At 37.6% G+C, this 22,531-nt stretch overlaps 1 protein-coding gene across 3 annotated transcripts in view; it reads right to left on the reverse strand.

Moving 5' to 3' along the window:
- CDK17 (cyclin dependent kinase 17) overlaps window positions 1-22,531 on the reverse strand; it is a 94,843-nt gene that overhangs the window by 15,874 nt on the left and 56,438 nt on the right. For all 3 annotated transcript variants that reach the window (XM_084306515.1, XM_084306514.1, XM_084306513.1), the window contains 2 exons: window positions 18,712-18,845; window positions 2,258-2,383 (listed from right to left, as the gene is read on the reverse strand). In XM_084306515.1, coding sequence (XP_084162641.1) covers window positions 2,258-2,383; window positions 18,712-18,845 — 260 coding nt within the window. The remainder of the gene's footprint in view (window positions 1-2,257; window positions 2,384-18,711; window positions 18,846-22,531) is intronic.

Here is a 22,531-nt window from a genome sequence, read left to right on the forward strand (position 1 = left end):
GGAGAAATTATATGCAACCGTGTACCTATTAGCCTTGTTACTGCCAGAAAGCCTGGAATACAACATAAAAGTCTGATTTCTTTGAATCCTCGGTACCGTTCAAGACTAATAAACATAAAATCTTTAGACAATACAATGAAGTATTTCCTACATATAGAGGACAGATGTTCTTCAAGACCTGCCTTGCAGTGTGTCTCATTTATAACCACATTTCAGTTGACCACCACCTCAGAAGACAACCTGTATTTTAGATTACTCAAACCAAGATCAATTTCATTTTAATTTTTCCCTCAAAACCATTTCTAAACAAATTTTTCAGGCAAGATCCATCTACCCATCTTCACCTACACAGGAACATGGATATTTATGGTCTCTTACTTCTAATGGTTGGTGCTTAAGAGATGTACCTATGCTGCTGTGTGTGCAATACTGTACCAGTACACGCACAATGCATTTACCGTAAAATCTAATTTTTTGTTCTATTTCAAAGAAATGCACCAGACCTGACGTATAACAAGCTCTCACCTAATACTTTTTACAGCTGTTTAGATTCCTACACCTTGAAGAGAGACATACCTTTACAGCAGCACACAGTATTCATATACTACTATAACTAATCTGCTAGCAAGCTTTCAATGACAACCTCAGAATAATGATTTTTTTTTTTTAAAGTAGTTTGAAATAATGAAAGAATGCAGCAAATGCATGTCTGCACATCACAGTGCTGCTGGCAGGCTTCATTTTGGACTTTTCAGCCTTGAAAAGCATTTTTGAAAGGCAAAAGCAAACAACCTTGTGACAGGAAGTTGATTCCCTACACACATCATATTCATTAGAGGGCACTGTTTTTCTTTCTGTCTAGAATGTGACGAGAAGAGAACTCCAACTGCACTCAGGGCTCTACATGAAACGAGCAACGGAAATCACATACACAGGAAACTCCCCCCAGCCCTCAAATATTATATTCCAACACTGAAAAGAGTCTTCTGAAAAGGTACTTTAGTACACCCGCATCTGAAAGAGAAGGTTCTGGGAAATACAGTCCCCAATTCAATGCTATGTCAGTAAGTAAGTGGTTAATGAGCTACAGAAATCTGGCACAAATATTTAAGCTTGCTACATTACTATTACTTCCAGTGCTTTGATCCAATCTTCCCTTCTTTGAATACTGTGCTTGTAAAAGGAAACATGCAGAACAGAGCTTTGGTCGGGCACACTACATTGTATTTTTTCAGGGGCAAAATACATCAAAAATCTCAAACATTGTGAATTAATAACGCATGTAACAAAGCAAAGAATAAAGATATTTCACAGTTAAGAATTATTTCATATTTTATGTGAATGATAAATATATACATATTTCATATTTATTTTCAAGCAAATAAACTGTTAAGTCAATAAAAAGAACAACATAGGTTTCAAAAACCTATCCAGTTTTTCTCTACACCAATGAATTTGCTCAGAAATTCAGTAGTGGTCTAGCAATTCCTTTAAGACATCAATTAATATTAAAGAAATGTAATATATCAAATTATGGTTGAAATTGAATGATTTGTGTAAAAATAAGAAAAACCTGTGTTTTGGACTATTTCAGGGAGGTGCATATTTAGTATGGGTGTCTGGGATTTCTGGTATTTATATTATAATTAGAACATAAGAATCCTCCCATTCATAAGGAAAGACTTATTTTTTAAAATAACCCAATGGAAATATATACCTAAAAAGGTATATATAAATTTAGTTATTAATACTCTTAGGAATTCATAGATTTTTTTGGGGGGTATAATTTCAACAGGAAATTTGAGAAAGAAAATTTGTTAACAAATATAAAAAGAAAAGTGAAGACTAGCTGTCTTCATACTGTGCTACTCTAGGGCCCCTATACTACATCACAGGAGACACACAGCCTGGATCTAAGACTGGAGGTGCTCTTTGCTCACATAGATCATCACTGCTCTAACAAGTAAGAGGATTTATGTATGTACTTTGGGAGTAGTGAGGGTCTTGACCCACTGATTTCAGTGGGTCACTGAGAAATGAGGGGCAAAGTTTGCAGAAGAGAAAGGAAGGAAAGGGTGATTTTTTTTCAGTGGATTCTGACAGGTGCTCAGTACACACTGAAGTGCCCCATCTTTCAGGGCATAAAAGCCAAGGTACAAATTAAGTTGAATAATGCTTAGAATACAGAGACATCTGCATGAAATGGAACCTTAAGAGCCAAGAGGTTGACCTAGCAAGGCAGATGCATTACACTTACTAGTGAAGCTCTACGAGAACGTCGGCTCATTGGCTGATCGAATGGCGGGCTGTTAATCTGCAACTTTTCAAGATAGCCATCAGGTATCCTGATATCAGCAGGCAGGGACAAACGCTTGTTCAAATCCTGCAGCAAGTAAAGTTAAAAAGAGAATTGTCACGTTTTAGTAACTTCTGAATTATACTTGATTTAATACTGGTTAATGTTATTGTTACTACAGTGTTACTATTTAAAACTGAAATATTCATATAAATGAAAAATAAGCAATCGCACAGAAATAGTTTTTAGAAACATATTCTCTTCTCGTAATACTTCAAATTGCTTAATTAGCGGGTTCAAAAATTCAGTGCTTTACACACATTAACAAAACAAGAGGAATAAAATACTAAAACATAATTGCATTGTGGATAAATGTGCTGAGTTTACTGGAATAAATAGTCATAAATACCTAGAATGATGGAAATTGAGAATTCAGAGGCTTAATATATTTATTTTCACTTAATTATTAATGACAAGAGATCTCCACAATTCAAACTATATTACACTGACTACTAAAGGTTATAAACTTTCAGTTTTATAATTACAGCGACATCCCCTTGGCCATGTGTTTCTACTCGTGTCTTTGCAGCAGCTTTGAACTATTTCAGCATGCTAAATCATTGAGAAACTATCTCACACGAAGTGCATAGCTTCCTGCCAGCTTTGTGCTCTGAACAGGTTCAGTGTAAGGTCAGAGAAGCTTACAGCCCGAACACAGGGCAAGAGAGGCAGCAGGGCAATCCCAGGAAGCCAGCAGCTAAATTGGCTTAGGCTGCCAAAGAACTGGATCGTCAGACTTTTCAGGACAAGATCTTGGTGGACAACTTGCTGAGCTTTCAGTGCTGATAAAGTATTTGGACCATGTATATGTATGATCTGTATATGTACCTGGAACAAGAGGTCAACAAAAATATAATTTAAAATATATTAAAAAACACAAACGTAATAAACTGAATTTCAGGTAGGCCAGAATTGCTAACACACACCCTCAAAATAGTTGAACTGTGTCTGCTATTCACTACAGCCAGTGGATACAGACAAATTTTTGGAGAGCTTCTAAGAAAGGCTTAACTTCTGGCATTAACCCTCCTGTTTTTCTTCCACTCCTCATACCTGCGTCAGTGAAGAGCACAAAGTCTCTGTTAGCTCCTGCTTTGTTGCCCCATATCAGCTTCTCTGCATAACTTCAAAATTCAGTGTCTGCATTTCATACTTTGTAAAGAATTTTTAAATTGGAATCACAGTCTTTAAACAAAAGGAGTACTGTTCACAGAAGCACAGCTTTGACCAGCATTTTGAAGATGAATTAAAAATAAACAAAAGGATCCCTCACTACTGGCAACTTCCCCTTTCTTTACTAATTTTCAACTTTGGTATTTCAAAATTTTTAGAACATTGCCAATATTAAAACTGCCTATGTGGTTTGGGGATAGTGGAGGAACTAATTAATTATAATAAGAGCTAGCTGCAATCCTCCAGTAAAGAATTTTCCTTCTTTTTTACAAGCTCTGCTAATTTCATTTTTGTAGTTTTTGTGTTTGTCTCAAAACAGATGAGCACAAAGGGAAGAATTACATGTTGCCTTATAGAAAGCAGCTGGATCATCTCACTGCAGTGGGAAACCCTGGAACTGCTGCAACAAGACAGGGGGGCAGGAAGAGGACCAGTATCAGCCTCTACTCCATCTTCCTATCATGATCCCAGATCAAACAGTGGGGGCAATATCCTAATTTTTATTCCCCCTCTCCCCCATTGGTCAGGAACATAAACTAAAACAGAAAATCCGAGCCAGCAAGAGAAAAGAGCACTGGACCGAGTTTTTCAATGTAACTTCCTGAAAACAGCAGATATCTCATTATCCTACATTCCCTGCGGCAGAATAGCTCTCTCCTACTCCTAGCTATTATCACTATGGCAAAGAAATCTGCTGTAGTGCTCTCTTATTACTGTTCTGTAGAGCTTATTTGACAATAAGTATTTTAATAGCATCCATTTACAGGTACACTCAAATCCTGGCCCACAACTCATGGAATACTGATCTGATTGTACCCCGGAGCTCTCAATCTGTATCTTCTCTTCTCCCACAACACTCATCCTTGGGGCAACAGATGTGGTGCTTCACAGATAGATCCACAGCCTTGAAGAAACATTTCCAAGCATACAACCTTGATGGGTATGTGGGAAGAAGAAAGTAAAGGCAGCCTCAAGCTCTGATAGCAACTCTAAAACTATACTTGAAAACTACTGTGGTTGAGGCCCGCTGTCAATAAACATGTCATACCTTTCCAAGTGGAGAGGATGGGAAATGAAACAAATCTAAGGTTCCAACTCCAGCCACTGTAAAAACTGGAGTGAACATTTTAGGTACCAGAAGATCTCATAATGGCAGCTAGTAATTCTCTTACAGCATTCCCCTTTCATCATTTGCAAAATGCCAATGCCACTTTTGCAATAGGCAATTGCAAAACTCCCTGTGACTTACTCCAGAGATCCATGTGACATCCTCAGTTTTAAACAGAGCTTACGCTGCAAACTTTCATGTTGTCCTCTGCAGTGCATAATGCAAACACTGTTTGAATAGATGTACTTACTGATGTAAAGGCCAAAATCCAATTCAGTTAGGAAAAACACCCTAATCAACAACAGTCTGCTTTAAGCATACAGCAGCCCCCCACCATGTGTTTCTTAAAAAAAAAAACAAAAACCATTAACAGAACCTGATGAAAACTGCAGGGAGAAGGCTTCTTTAGGATTGTAATATCTGTTTTTAAATATAAATTCAGTATCTACATCTGTAACAATGCACAATATGTAACAGTAACTCCCTCCCCCCCATTAATGTTTAGTGCTAGAAGCCTAACATTTTGTCATATTGTAAATAAAATAAAAAGAAAAAAGCTATCAATTTTCCTTAACTTTTTAGAGCTGAAGAAAGTCTGCTTGCTACATGAAAACAAAAAGACTTCATGGAAACTACAGCAGGTACTTCAGATACTTTCCCCCTAAGATCTCCACTGCTATTCTACTCGTAACACTCACACATTTGGCAGTGTTGAAATGTCTACCAAGCCACATTTTTTTTTTAAACCATGTATTAAAATCATTACCTGCCACAGTCAGAAGCCTTTTATGACACCAATATTTGAAAAAACATATAGAAAGCTACTTATAGAAAGTCTTCTTTGCATTATAATTATCATTTACCTAGCTACCTAATACAGGCAAAATTAAAGAAAGTCATTTAGACTGTAAACCTAAATAGCCGAAAGACAGAAGTTACAGCATTTTGTCTGCCTGTGTCACCTTAATTCCTTCCAGCTTTTGTAAGAATTGAAGCAATCACCTCATGGGAAAGAAATGCAACCAAAATTAATGCTACACAGCAACATGAAAGGGGATTCATCAGATGTGTATGAGAGAAATAAGCACAACGTTTCCTAGTGGCTAAGCAGCAAAACCGGAAACTAAAATTGCATCACTTGGCTGCAGCTGAAAAACCCTTTTAATTTACAGATATGATACGAAGAAATCCAGGTGGATGCTGCCACAGGAGCCACCTGGAGCCTCAAGTGCTTCTGGAGGGGGCTGCCTGCGCTGGCCAACAGCAGCAAGAGGCGCTCCGCTGCTCGTGTCCGGACACACGCCAGCCACACGCTCACTGCCCTCTGCCAGGGGATGGAGAGAAAACAGAAGGAAGGTGAGGAGACTTGTGGGCGAGGCAAGGACGGTTTAATAGGGGAAGCAAAAGCTGTGTGTGCTTGCAAAGTGAAAGAAGGAATTCATTCACTACTTGCCACCGGCGGGCAGATGTCCAGCCCCTTTCTGGAGAGCTGGGCCTCAGCACGCCCAGCGGTTGCCTGAATGTGGAGGACAAACACCACAACCACAAACATCCCCCGTCCTCCTCCTCTCCCAGCTTTCTTCACTAAGAACAGTGCATACAGGATAGAAAATCCCCTCGGTTGGCTGTCCTGGCCATGTCCCCTCCCAGACTCTCACCTGCCCACAGCCAGCTAACTTGCTGTGAGGGGCTGAGTGGGGAAAAGAAACCCCAAGAGGGGTAAAAGAGGTAAAAGAGGTCCTGGCGTGGGCTGACTGCTGGAGGGCTGTGTGGGGATGGGGCAGCCAGGCCAAGCACGAGCCTTGGCATGTGAAGCCTGTGCATTACATGGGATGGTCATCTTCACTCCCTCACACCCCTGCCGCAGCTGTGCCCCGACGTGCCCATTACAGCCCTGCTGCTAATTTAGCAGCAGCTAAACCCGCCCTCTCCGGCCAGGCTGCTTGCTGTCGTTTTGGTACGCCGCCAGGCTGCCCTTGTGGAAGGCAAGCAACAGTACAAAATGGTCATTTTTAAGAATTCCTAATTCTCTTAAACCTCTGTGGAATTCTGCGAAATAATGGAAATTATTATTAACACTTTCTGGACAGAGGACCTTGTCCAGACTAATTTCAATGGCCAGCCAAATCTAATGACGTGTTAGCAGTTCTCGAAAAGGAAGAAAAAACAAACAAACCCTAAACCACAAAAAAGACTAAAACCAAGAAACCTCTTAAAATTGAAGTTATTAGCAGGCTGTAAAAACGTAGGCTGTTACAAGATCCTGCTATAATGCTATTTGAAGAAGTAATAAGGAATGTAAAAGGCATGTAAAATTAATTGCAGGATTATTTTCCCAAAATTCGTTAATTTTTGATACTTCAGATTTTTAAATTTCTCAACACTTTTTGACACATTAATTAATCCTGTAGCCCTCTCTGAATCTTTTAAATGTTTCATTTTGAAGGTAGGAAACTAAAATAACTCCCTGTCTTATCTTATGTACACTTTTTTTGAATGCAAGATTTGTATGAGTGATGTACATACATCCTCAACTATGCAAGGGGAATCTGCATGCACTCCGTTGTAACTACAGCAAGTAACGTTTTTACCAGAATGCAAAACTCTTTTTTTTCAGGGACAGCAAAGTGCTTCATGTAAAATAAATTATCTCCTAGAAAATTAAAATACTTTTCCTTTATGTCACTTCCGACATATCTCCTAAATAAAGTCTAATTCATAAAAAAAGCTCCCGTCAATTTATAACATTTTCTAGTTTGACTTTTTTATGGTTATCTTTAAGGTCAACTTGCAACAAAACAAATCAGTATTCATTAAATAAACTACTGTTAAATGTTCAATTGCCTACAGTTAGCTGTATGTTCCTTAATGAGCTATTTTTTGATCCATCTCCAGAAAACATTCTGGAGAACATATTCAAGCATAAGTTGCTTTGCTAGGGTAACCAGAACGCTGGTGGCATTTCCCCCTCCTTCTACATTTTAAAAACACATTTTCTATCCTCATGTGCAATGCTTATTTCTCAGTCTTGCTTTATTACTGGCAGAGAAATGCATACTATTTTTATAACTTGCTTGAAATGAGAACCACATTTGTTCTACTGTGCCTGATAGGAGATAAACATGTAAGCACTTGTGACATTAATATCACTGTGCTGTCTACGGAGATAAACTACCCCAACTTGTGCTTATCTTTACTATTTCCAACGCTAGCTACAGCAAACGCCCTGAGAAGAGCTGCACTTTGTTGAGCCTTTTCTTTTGTCTGGCTACTACCCAAATGTGTTGCCGTAACTTGATGCGTATGTTCTCTCTACCACAGACTACTTACTCTTGGGCACAGGAAGATGAGGTAGGTGTTTCAACTTAAATCCTGCAGGTTCTCTGAGCTGAGGAATTTAACATTTTAAGTAGATAAACATCTTCCAAACCAAAAAACAAAACAGCTTCTGTTTTTTGCACATACTTGTAAGTAAGAAAAAAAATCACACACACACACACACACACAAAAACACAAAAAACAACCAACCAACCACCACCACTGAAAAATACACATGACTTTTTTGATTTCTTTACTTCTGGTCACCTTTTGGATGTCTCAAAATACTGTTAAAAATATCAGCTTCTTCACTTGCCACCTACAGTAAACTATTCACAAGAGTTTAGTACTAGCATTCTGCTAACACTGTTTTTCCCCCCACCCCCTACGTCTGGTTCTCTAAAACAACCCTATTCCTTTTCTGCCTATCCTATTCTATTCTGTTCTCCTATTCTCCCTAAACAAACTTACCAACTATTCTTCTTTCTTGTTGCTTGCCTTGGCCCATGTAACAGTCTTTAGTGTCACAATGTGAGACTTTTCAGAAAGTCTCATATCTGGTCAGTAGTTAAATTTTCACTCCTCTCTCAAAAACTGTCAAAAAAGTACAGTTTTTCTCCCATATAATGAACCTATTCTTATTTGTGAAAAAACACTTAACTTTTTGAACTTCGAATCAGACATGAAAATCAACTTCTGTTTTTCCTTAATTCACCATTTACTTTTTGCCAAGACGTACTATATATTTCGGTAATTTTCAATGAAGTGAAATAAAGAGAATAATACAGATACAGAATATTTGAACTGTACATGTTAAAATGCTATAAAAAGAAGCAACTTGAAACATTCACACTGTCTTCCTTCAGATGACTTGAGTCATGATGTCTTTGACTTAGCACATTTAGACAATAAACACATATATTTTGCGCAAAATAGAATACCAACAATCTAAACCAAACAAGAAAACAAAAGAGTTGCCCTAGGGAAGGACCTGTTGAGGTGTTCTTGAAACCAATTCTCATGACATTACAATGCAGTGTAGCGAGAATTGTAATGTAGTATATATAACTCAACTGGAAAAGATGAAAAACTGTGACTACTTTTATTTTTATTCATGATGTGCCAGTTTGCCAACTGCTTCTTTCTTGCTGGAACAGCAATAATAAACCTCTCCCAAATCTGCTGGGCTACAAAAGCTACTAAATCTTTCAACTCCCTGGATTTCTTTCAGGGTGAACCTGCACTCACAACTGCAGTAAGAGGAAAGAGATTTGGGCTTCTGCCAGTGAAGTAGAAGGAGGTGAAAAAATAGGTAGTCCTGTATTACCAAGCAATTGGTCAGAAAAGCCAGAAGGAAAAACCATGATATATTGTCTGATCATCCTCATTATGTCATTTCTTAAATGCTTCATTTAGCCAATCTAACAGCTGAGTACCTCCAGAACCAACACTCCGTTGCCTATGGCCACATGTTCCCATCACTTCCTTGGAGGAGAAGAGGTTCTAAGCTAATGACTCAGCAATGTGGCTTAAGAAACAAAACTGGCAGAAAACCACCCCTTTGAAATAATGTGAGTAATTACCTGCTGATGCAAGTTTAGGAGCCAAGACAAGAAGGAAGCTGGCTCCATCGGGAGCAGCTAGTCACTGGACTAGCCTAACAATGCGGCCAAGCTGTATCATTCTATGCTGATCCTTACTGCTTTGGTTCTTCAGTTCACCCTTGTTATATTCACAGACCACCATTATTTACAATATGCCAGCAGGCAAAAAGCTCCCCACCTCTCCCTAAGATTTTAGCTTATCTTTTTGGAATTGATACTGCTAAATAACATCACTGAAGTTTTGTTAACAGCCTCACAAAGAAAAATAATTGTTCTTCTAAGTCTACAGACAGCAATCTGACAGCCCAAACAATCCACTATAAATCAAATGAGAACGATTTGCTCTCTTGTGTAAGCATCAGTCTGAATCAGCCTTCTCACTAGTTTTAGCAAGAACCAGCAAGACATGTCAGCTGCAAGCACAAGCTGTTCACTAATAAGTTAGAGTGCTTTTGTTCACTGGAGAATGCTTAATGAGATCTGAAATGCTACATCATCTAGCCCTCTACGCAATACAGTTCAGTTTCATGCTTACTCAAAAAAAAAATCCCACTTTTAATCTTTTATCTTTTTATAGTATACTTTCAGATTTCACGTAAAAATGTGTATGATGCACTACTTCATGACACACAAAATGACTTGAAAAACATTTGCTTATGCCTATAAGAATTTAAACACACTAATATACACCCTTACATGCATGTACTTACTGCACCACTTCAGTATCAGATACCATGTAGACATTTTTTCTGAAGGCTGCTTTATCAAATTTCAGTGCATTTTTGTCAAATGACAGTTAACACAGTTCAAGCCAACTTTATCCTCTACAGAATTATGACATACTACAAGATTGCCAGAGGCAAAAACAAATAGAGAAAAACAACCCAGATTCAGAGAATATATGCGTACGGATTTTTCTTGTTTGGTTACAGCACTGTAGATTTAGACACTGCCAAGATCCTGAATCAAAACACTAGCATACACATCCACCAAAAGAAACCTATACCATCCATACAGCACGCTATTTTCACGTCTTTATAAACAAGCCTCAATTACTGTAACCAAAACCACTATTTTAACAGCTGGGATGAGTTATCCATACCCATTTTCCTATTCGGTATATAAAACCATCATTACCTCTGTATTTATTTATTTATGTTTAAATTTTATGTACCATGAGTTGACAAACAGCTTACTAAGATCTCTTTGTGTAGTTATTCATACCCTCACATAAAAAATGGCTTTGCACACTGTTAGTGCTTTTGAGAATTAGAGTGCAATCTCCTAAATATGCCTGTAATACAAATAATAGACTCAAGATATCACCATTTATCATGGAGCTAGGAGAGAGTGAGCATGTGTACAGACGACATAACCAGTCTGTCCTTTGTGAAAGTATTCGGAAATGGGCTATCATTTTTATTGCAGTTCCACAGCACACTGTGGACAAAAATTATTCCAACAGATTATAAAAAGTCTTTAAAAGGACCACTCAAAAATGTACAAGTAGCTAGACAACGTTTATCTGACTCTCAATCTCAGGAAATCCTTGGTGCTAAAACATGGATTATAACGCCATGATCACCATAGAACAGAAACGCACTCTACAAACAGGTGTAACCGATGCCATTGTGATGCAGAATGTGCATTTTTTATGCCTCCCGCAGCATGGTTTACATGCAACTACTACGTTGTCCTTTGTACTTGAATGTTATTGCTGATACTATTTTTTCCCCCGAAAACATTAAACCACAATGAATTGATTTCTATTACATTAAATCTGCAGAAACTGTCAAAGTACCTTTTCTTCTGTGACAAGCAGTAGTGAAAATACAATCTTAAGACACATCTGCAAAAGATCACTGCTATTTCTCACTCCATAAATCCATGCTGTTCCTTAGCCACCCTATTGAAATGCAGCACGATTCAAGAAAGCATCAATTTCAAGCATTTTTATATTTGAGACAGAAATGATCCAAGATATGGAATTCACGAATCAATTAAATCACGAGGGTGTTGTTGTTGTTGTTTTTTTCAGATCAAGTATGCAAAATATTCTCAGGAATTTTATCATAAGACTGAGCCCAGAGGCTGCTTCATGCTCGGAATACCAATGACCACAGATATTGCTTATTCCCTGCCCCCTCTCCAGCATAACAAAGTTTGTCAGTTTTGATGCTGGGATGCAGAGACAAATGTCATCAATGAGATATTACTAAGAATTCAAAGGTTTAACCTCTATTTTGGGACTAGGAGTCACAGTTTTCTAGTTCATCTATTTACGTCAATAAACAAAGCAAGGACTTTACTGCCAGTTCAAGAAAATTATCACCAACCTCTACAGTAGTTATGGCCACTCAAAAATATGTAATAATTTGTAAAAAGTCAGAAAAAAGAAATGCAAACAGCTAGCTTTGCTTTTATTTACTTTAGTGTAATTACAAACTTATAAAGAGAAATATTTTAAATATTTTCCGTTAGTATTTGTAACAATCTGTATGCTTGAAATGATGAAATTAGAATTATAGTTCAATAGGCAGGATTTTTTTCACATAAAAAGTCACAAGTATGCATTCTGAACCATTTCTTCATCAAAATACTTTTAACAAGAATTTTAATTCCATGGATATGTTGTTTAGACCACTGACTAGCTGAATAAAAACTATTCTTTTTTTATTATTTTTAAAAAGAGGCAGTTTTTCATTTATTTCACATCTCCACCAGCAGTTTTAAGGTGTAAAGCTGAAACTGTATAGCACAAATACAGTATTCAGAGAAACTGCATTCCAAGAGCTTCTATTCACAACTAATGAAAACAAAACAAATGCGTGTGATACATAAAACCAGTTTTGAAAAAATCTGAGAAAGGCTAAGTAAAATTTAAATGTGAGATATTACTTTTTGTCACGTGTATCAATACACCAAAAATTTGGTACAATTAAATTGTACCAAAAGTGGCCTTAGCCTCTTAACATAAGCCTTGCTGATACTGACGGTCTGGTGGCTGTTTGACTCAGTGGTAGGAGCTGAGGTGTAACAAATTCTAATAAAAGCTCTGCCCCCTTTATTACTACAACCTCCTGATTTTTCAGCGTAGAGTTTCTGTATGTTTTGATCAATTTCTCTAACAGAGCAGTAAGACAAACTGCGCAGAAGAAAAAGATAACATAAAGTGGTTAGCTTGCAAGACAAGGGAAATGGATTTTTTTTTTTTTTTGGAAAAAATCCAAAGAGAAACAGATCACAGCAAAAAATACGAGCTTGGAGCCCTGATGGCACAAGTCAGGATCCTGAGCGGTAAGATAATCTTTTCTTTCCAGTACACTCTTCCTGAAAAATTCTCATTGCTAGACAGCAAGAGACCCAAGAGATAATGAAAGAAGAACTAGCAAACCAAATGAAGTTGCAGCAGAAGCAGTAAGGTTTTGATCCAAGACAATGCCAACAACACAGGCAGTCTAACAGAGACTCTCTAACGTTAACTCCTAATAATGAAACATTCACATCAACATAAAGCAGCAACTAGCAGGGCGAAGTCCCATGAGGAAATTGGCTAATTCAGAACAAATCAAATTCTTGAATTCAGGAACTGGAAATCTGACCTACTGGACAGGACAGCGAGGCTGGAATGCAGGGTATGAAGCTGCATCCACATGCTAATAACTTCCCATCTGCTGCATTCCAGTCATGAGATCTGATTTGTAGATGGCTGGACACTATAGATGTAGATGGCTATCCAATACAATAGCACATTACTTGTAAATGGGACTTAAAGCACGGATCTTAAAAGGGGAACTGAGTTATGAAAGAACAAAAGCAAAAAAGCAGATACTCCATCCTCGGGTACCACCAAATGCAGTAACTAAGGAAAATAGGATTTGCAAGAACTTTTAGGATTGTAGAAGTCCCTAACAGAAGGGCAAAAAGGCATCCATCACTAATATCAGACAGTTATCCCTATTCCCAAAAGATCTAATAAAAGGCGGGTTCCAGAAGTCTGTCCGTTATCCAAGCTGAGATTATTTTTCTTGTGGCAGTGACAATTTTCTTCTGCAGAAGAAGAAATCAAAGTCTGCCTATCAAATAGAATAAAAGGAGTTCCACCACTTTCGTCAAGATCATGCTAGTAATTTAGAATGTGGACTTGTGTTTTTAGAGGAGGGATTTCCCAAGTGTCAAGCCTCACGTGAATCTGAAAGTAGGAGTTCACAAAAAGAACAGCATATTTTCTTGTGTAACCTTGCAAAAGGTTGACACAGCTTCCAAGCATGACTGAAAACGGGTAATACAGCGAACACGTAGAAGATATAAAATTAAAAATGGTCTTGATTGTATTCAGCTTCACTTTCCTTCTCTATTTCGTATCTAGTGGTAGTTGACCATAGATTCACAGCAGAGGTGAGCAGATCTACACATTCTCTGGAATTGCAGATGGAAATTAGACAAAATCCAGTAAATAAGGCAGAAAGAGCTGACAGCCACAGAAGTAAGGAGGGAGGAAGAATTTTTGCTTAGTGAAGCCTGACCCAACAGTCACTGTGTAGTAATGCCTGCTAGTGATCCAAGGCACCCTGGCAAGTAGGCAAGAGATGTAGGGCTGAATGCTCAGGCTTGTCTTTGATGCGGTGCTTCCTGCAATGTGTTTTCCTGCTGCTAAAACTAATGACGGGAGAAAACACTGTATGGCCTCTGACTGAAAGCCTGAATCAGTACTGCTATCCAGGCTACAGTGCCCTATTTACACATGGAAATGACAATCTATGAGCAGTGTTCTCATTTAAAGCCTAAAACCGGAAAATATTAGCAGTAGATTCATTTAAATCTCAATTAATTTTGTGGGTTTTCCTCTGGATCAGGTATATTTGCCTAGCTGGACTGACAGCCCATTTAGTTATTCAAGCTGTATCAGCCAAGACTCCTGTATCAGACATAACCCTGGTAAAAGGGTGGGCTCACCAAATCCTTATTTTTCATCTACATTTCATTTTTTCTTTCTGAAGGTAACCAGTACAACTCACACCTAATTATAGCCTCACTTCATGGCCTTTGTATTTTTCTCTTTTGAGCTAAAAGCACTAAACCTGCAGCTAATCCTCCCAGGGGAAAATTATACCCTACAGCAATGTGGTAGGAGCAGTCTGATCTGGAACAAGCTCCTGCCACTAATGTGACAGTCAGATGGATAAGAACTGTTTCTCAGGATAAAATATCTGGGAAACAGGCTGGTGAACAGTGGGTTATGGCCCTCCGCCAGTTCACATATGAAGACAGCTTACAGACCTTGGACTTCTGGGAAAGGGAAACAGATGTTTCAATTTGCACAGACTGTGTCTCCCTATTTTTTATCCACTACCGTCCTTAATGAAGCATTCACTACCCAGCACACAGGGCACAAGGCCTCCAATGAACGTTTACAGCTTGAAACGTTTATTTATATTAATGCATTACCACCTATGCCTTCTTTTTCAGCAAATCAAAACGAAAATGCTCTAAGCTGCAACTCTATGATCTGGAGAGGTGTTTCTTACATGATGAAAACACCTACACTTAAAATACACACAGGCATTCACTCTCAGGCTGTGTTGCTCCTGAAACTTAGGAAAAAAAAAAAAAAAAGTGATTCTATGTATCTGCTCTGATAAACAGTTTTACTGATTTACTAAGTAATCATTACTATTAACACTGTATTAGTAAATTTTTAAATTAAAAACTAACAGCTGATGTGAGTCAAATTCTCCACACAATACACGTTTACAACTAGTGTCAATATGGTTCCTGAATGGGGTGGGGGGGAAGCAACTGCTTTATGGACCGTTAGTAGTCTGTGGGTTACACGCAAAATAAATTTCGTCTAGACAATGCAATGAGATTCTAGTATGTTCTCTTACTTTTCTAAGAATATGCTAACAAGGATTTTTTTTTTCTTTAAATAAATCTACTTAGTCCCACCACTGCAATGTTGTCAAATTCCAAAGCTCCCTGTATATAGAAATCACACTGGCCTAAATTTTGTGTCAGCTAGGGGGATGATGGACTGAAAGCTGCTGTCTCCATGGCTGCTACTTTGGATAGGAAGTTTTCAACCCAGCTGCTGATCATGATCCTCTCTCACTTGCAGTATTACCGCTTCGTATCTAAAATACATCAAATTTAGCTTACATCACAGCATGATGATTTCCTACCTAACACGGTCATTTTATGGCTATGAAATTTCAGGTTTCTATTGCTATGAAGATTCCACTAGAACAAACGTTTTTCTACTTACATCTGTATTGGGTATTTTGCACTTATCTATCTTCCAGGATATCTGTATATATATTTTTTTTCCAGAAAAATCAGACTTTTCCCCAGCAGAATCTTTCAAATACTACCGACTAGAGTCATTCGCACCATTCTATGACTCTGACAGGAGAATCTGTTTGCTTTCCCACAAGGTTTTAATTTTATTTCTAGTTCTGAATTATTTTACAATTACAGAGGAAGTAGTAGTGTGGTGAACACTAACGATCAAAATGTGTATTCTGATATACAAAACATCCCAAGAATACTAATACACAGTATCAACAATTTGCACTTTGACTACAGCATGTTTTTAGCAAGCATTTTATTTTATTTTTTTTGATGGGCTGCTAATCTGCAGAATTTAGAGGATTTGGAGCATTAAAAAAAACTCATTATATACAAAAAGTTGTTACAAATAAAGAGAACTATTCCAAGATTTCAGATTTACCTGATTTGTTTCTTTAAAAAAATAAAAATCAGGACTTCTTTCAATTCAGTAGAGAGAAACAAACATATATTAAGAAATGATACACAAAAGTTTTACTAAAGCAATGAATATTAGCCAAACTAAACACAAGGATGTAGTCCTTGTGACACATTTAGTATAATGCAGAGGAACAAGGAATAAAGGAATATTGTTTTGCTGAGTTTATCCAACTTTGGATATTTTAATCCCATATATTTTGAAATGGATTTCAAATGTGATTAACGACTTCAACAGACTACAGCAAATAAAGGCTATGACACACTCTAATTTATTCCAACCTGTATGGGCAACATACAGCTGTAACTCATCCTAAATGGATATAAAGGGAATATGTCTAGAGATGACAGATCCCTACACACCAACAAAACAAAACTGAAATAACAGAAACTTCTCAACAAAGACCGTTTCCTTCTCCTTTTATAATCACATTACTACTATTGAACCAGCTAGCTACATAACACAAATCACCCAAGGCAGGCAAACAAGGAAGCAAGTGATCCCATTTGGTGAACAGCAAAACCAGGAAAACCAGGTTTTCCATGGATGTTCTTATTGAGACTCAACTCCTATGTGGATCCTGTGGTATTTTAAAAAAGGCTACATCTTTCCCAGTAGTAGATGCAGCAGATGCATTAGTAGTCTCTCCTGATTCAGAGCTTTTTTTTCCACAGAAATTAGTAGAAAATTAGCATCTGAGATTTCTATCCACCTGTCAAAACTGACTGAGAACGACCCACGGGAAAAATAGGATGAAGACAGACAGACAACGTAATCACTTAAGGTGTTTTTGATTAAGAAACTAGATAAAGTAGACTGAAAAGATTACGATTAGAAAGGTATTTTAATAAAGGCTAGAAAGACTGTTACAGTTCTTTTTCTCTGGCATGCACAAACAGGTAAAAAACCCACCTATGCTACAAACCACTTCAAAGGAGTAAACTTCTGTCAACTAAAAAATACTATCAATGACAGTACAATTCACACTCAGAAGTAAGAGTGTTTTCAGACATATGCTTGAAACCTTATTTTAAAGGTCATCAAATCAACACTGAAGTGATCTGGGGGAAATGTTGAAGTTCTCACAGAACATACACAAATACCTGCCAAAAATTATTGCTCTCATTGACTGTGCCTGTCAATGAAAAAAATAATGTTAATTTCAAGAATCAGAAACAAGCAGTTGGAATTTAGAGAAAAACGAGAAGATCAGCACTGAATAAACAAAACTGAAATAAAAAAAATCTGAAAGCCACTGAAAGAGTAATGCGCAAGATTCAAGATGACTTTTTTATTTTTTTAATGTAAGCATCCTGCATAAATTAATTGAATTAAATTAGGTCTCCCATGCAAAAAAGGTCCAATTTTAACAGTCTTTAGATTAAACTCAAGATTAATAGATGAACTCAGGAATTCCCAGACAAAGAAAAAACAGGTGCTGGAAAAGATATAAATAATTAATACAAATAATTCATAAGTTCTTGGAATTGGACCAGGATTACATGCTTGGAGTCTTGGAATTCCAACCATAATGGAGCGCCTCACAAATCAAAAATTTTTGGCATGCGCACCCTACTATAAGTTATTCAGATCTGCTTCTCCAATCCTGTATTTTGTATCATGCTTTGAAAGAAGATGTAAAATCTTGCAAACTATGCATAATGGTATATATGCTATAATGGAGCAACTGCAAAATTTTACATGCTTATGTAACAAAGGCATCATTATAATGTTAACTTTTACATACTCAAGAAACAGGGAAGTGTTCTGTTTTTCTTTGCCAAGGGAAATGACAACAAAGCAAGCACAAGGGTGGCTAGTATTCATAATGAGACTCATAAATAAAGGAAATTATGTGCACAGTTATTCATAAGGTACTTTTCCTCCTTTTGTTTACCATCCTGTAAAGTTCCGTTCATTAAAAAACAGGAAGAGAGAGAAAGGCTGAAGCAGTCAGGACCATCACTTCTCTGCAGTATTAGTTTTAGAAAGATCAGAAACCAGTTTTACGTAAAAAAAAAAAAAAAATAAAAGTATTATATATATATATATATACACACACCACATTTTCTTCGACGTACTTGATGAGTTGCACAACATGTGAAGGAAAGGTATTCTAAACCTACCCTTATTAAACTCTTCATGAAAATAGTTTCAAAACATATTTAGCTTTTCAAAACAAGCAGATCATCAACAACGCAAGATAATGGTCTGATTTGTGACAACTGGAGACAGACATTTAAGCACTACTATAATAATGCTCTCTACACTAAGGATGTCAGAACATTTAAAATTGATTGAGAAGACAACCAATTTTAAAGAACATCTAAAACAAATTCCATCTTTCTTGTCAACTTAAACAATCCTTGTGTGAGAAGTAAATTACCTCCATTGAGATTCGTCTGTGTATCCGATTTCTGAGACAAACACCAGTGGGAGACTGAACTTCATCAGATGATGTTCCAGAAGCTTGGTCACTTTCACCATCTGACCCCATTTTCAGATTTTCATGAACAATATCTTAAAAATAATCAAAAAGAAATAATGAAAACAATCAATCAATATTCCACTAAACAACTCTCTTGTACAGACAGAAAACTGTATCTATAGTGTGCAGTAGTTTTTATATCAAAAGCTCATCCCAGCCATGGTAGTCCTGATACACTTATGCCTCACAAATTGCAAAATGAAAAGCATTACTTCATAAAATTCATATGCAAACTTCATTATCATTTTTCTTACTTGGTTTGCAGCAGAACTGAATTTTCCAAAACAGAAGACAGACAGTCAAATCCTAATTTTAATTCCTACAAGCCACCTTCCCCTCACGATTTCAGTTCCTGAACTCCCTCATTAACTCTTCTTGTTTTGCTGCTCTTGTATTAAGAAACTTGTGTTTGCAAAGGAAACCTGAGATTCACTGGAAAATATATAAAACATTAATGAGAATATTTAAGACTTTCAGACTACCTGATGCTAGACACGTAAATATATTTTCGGAAAATTAAAAACAAACAAACAAACAAAACACTGAAAAGTATAGGTGTTATTTTCAGAAATGTCAAATACAGAAATTGTAGGTGTAAAAACCACTGGCGTGTATGTGTGGAGGAACGGGACATATTCTGACTGCTTGAACAGAGGCCTCCAATGCACAAGTCAGTTCAGCAGAGGACCTGGGATTCATTAAGAATTTAGTGATATTTATTATTTTATGGGGAAATATTAATAACACACAGCTTGAGTTACATGATACTGCAGGATCTTTACAAAAATTTAAACTAGTACTTTTAACACAATCCTGTAGATTCATCCACATAAAACAGTTTACACATGTTATATATGTACATATAAGTTACTTTTTAGCAGCACAGAATATTCCAGGACTTGGAAGACAAGTACTATAAAGAATGAAGAGAAGATCATGGCGGTGTCTTTAATAGCATAAAGATGCAAGTGAATTGCAAAAGCATTCACAATAGAATCACAGAATCACAGAAAGGAAATTGGTCATATAAGCAATTCACTCTAAAAAATGTTCCATCCTCACCTGTGAAATATCTGAGCTCCAAATTACTATACAGATTAAATACTGCTAGTATCTAACTCCACAGTCACTAGTGGGGTTCTGTGGGGCTCCATTTTAGGGGCATTTCTCTTTTAAAGTTTGCATAAATGACTTGGATGCAGAACTTGAAGGTATACTAAGTAAATTGGCAGATTACACTAAATCGGGAGGAACCGTTGACTCCCTGAAGGGTAAAGAGGCCTTGCTGAGAGATCCTGACAAATTAAGAGAGCTGGATAATCGCCAACAATATGAAGTTTAACAAGGGTAAGTGCCAGATTCTGCATCTGGAAAGGGGCAACCCTGGATGTTATGTACAGACTGAGGGACAAGATGCTGGATAGTAACTACACAGAAAGGGATTTGGGGTTTTGGTTGGTGGCAAGTTGAACATGAGCCAGCAGTGTGCCCTGGCAGCCAGAAGGACCAGCTGAACCCTGGCACACATCAGGCATGGCATTGCCAGCTGGTCAAGGGAAGTGACTGTCCTGCTCTGCTCTGTGCTGGTGCACCCTCCTCACCTTGAGTACTGTGTGCAGTTTTGGGCACCACAGTATAAAAAAAAGACATAAAACTATTTAAAAGCATTCAAAGGAGGGCTGCAAAGATGGTGAAGGGTCTAGAGAACAAGATATGTGTGGAGCAGCTGAAGTCACTTGTTTTGTTCAGCCCAGAGCAGAGCAGGCTGAGGAAAGGCCTCATGGCGGCCTGCAGCTTCCTCACGAGGGGAGCAGAGGGGCAGGCGCTGAGCTCTGCTCTCTGGGGACAGCGACAGGATCCAAAGGAACAGCATGAAGCTGTGTCTGGAGAGGTTCAGGCTGGGTGTTAGGAAAATGTTCTTCACCAGGAAGGTGGTTGGGCACTTGAACAGGCTTCCCAGGCAAGTAGTCACAGCACCAAGTCTCATGGAGTTTGAGAGGTGTCTGGACAAAGCTCTTAGACATATAGTTTAATACTTAGGTGGTCCTGTGTGAAGCCAGGAGTTGGACTCGATGATCCTTGTGGGTCCCTTCCAACTCAGCATATTCTATGATTCTGTGATAATTACACCTACAAAAGAGATGCTTCAAAAGACAAATTGCCTGACCTCTACTGTTTTTAGGTATTAAGCATGATCTTGTACAAGGTAAAAGAGAACATGAGAAACAACTAAAAAATTCCAGAACTCTACTCTGAAAAAACACTTATGTGAACAAAACATGCAGAGCTCAATTCAATCTTACCACCAGAATACCTGAGAATATTTAACATTTGCACAGAATTACAGCAATAAAAAGCAAAAAGAGAATGTGTAGGTTTCATCACTATCAGCAAGAAAGCAAGCTGGATTTTCAAGAAAAAAACCCTTCAGGCCAAAATTTGGTTATCAACACATCTTCTAAAATGTTTGTCTAGTTTAGCTCACATAGAACCATGTAGACTTCAAAGGACCAAATTCTTCCTTAGTACAAAGAATTTCCTTTTAGAGAAAACAGAATGGATATAAAAAGATTAACTCATAAGGTACTGGCAGCATTTTAAATCAAAAGTATTGTAATTAAATACACGAATTAAGTGAATATCCCATACACAAAGCAAAATTTTCAGCAGCAGTGTGGATCTAAACTGAATTTTGATTAAAAGACCACAACGCATCAGAATTTTGCCAGCAAGTCATGCTCAGATTTGGAATGAAAGGGAAAAAATAAACTGCATTTCTTGTGTAATAAGGAGCGATCTTCAGGTTTCAAACAATACAAATATTCTTCAGTGCTTCTAGAGAAATGTTAGTGAACAAGAGGAAAAAGATTGTCAGAAAGTGATTTCCAAAGATCAGCTTTAACCTTAAACTAAGTAGACAAAATGTTACTTTTTGCCAAATCTCTGCAAGATCTCTCTCATTCTCTACAGAAACTCGATAGCTGTGTTTTTAAAGATCTGTAGCAAGCTGTACAAAATTGTTTTTAGTAATATAAAACCATTATTGAAAACATTATTTGCAGCAAGACTATTATCTCAGCATTATCGTATCTGGTACACAGCACATTCACCATATCAGTGATGCACCCATAGGGCCTGATGGGATTCATCCCAGGGTACTCAAAGTGCTGCTTGATGTCATTGTGAGACCTCTCAATTATTTTTAAGCATTCTTGGGAATGAATCTGGAGAGGCCCCAGTTGACTGGAAGCTAGCAAATGCTGTCCTAATTTTCAAGAAGGGCAAAAAAGACGACCCTGGTACTGCCAGGCGACTGGCCTGCCAGTCTCACTTCAATGCCTGTTAATATCATGGAGATTATTTTGGGAGTTATTGAAAAACACTAGGAAGACATTGTAGTTATTGGTCACAGCCAACACGGGTTCATGAGGGGGAAATCCTGATTACTGAACATAATTTCCTTTTATGACAAGGTTACCCATCTAGTTAACCAAAGGAAGCCAGTTGCTGTGATCTTTTTGGATTTCAGCAAAACTTGAATGGCCCCAAAGCCTGCTCGAGCTTAAGAAGCATTTGGATAAAACTCTCACACAAATGGTTTAATATTTAGGCAGTCCTGTGTGAAGCCAGGAATTGGATTCGGTGATCCTTGTGGGTCCCATCCCACTCAGGATATTCTATGATTCTATGAGTTCTTTAAAAACAATTCTTTTTAAAA

The sequence above is a fragment of the Netta rufina genome, assembly GCF_964035555.1.
Source record: "Netta rufina genome assembly, chromosome: 1".
NCBI classification, from domain to species: Eukaryota; Metazoa; Chordata; class Aves; order Anseriformes; family Anatidae; genus Netta; species Netta rufina.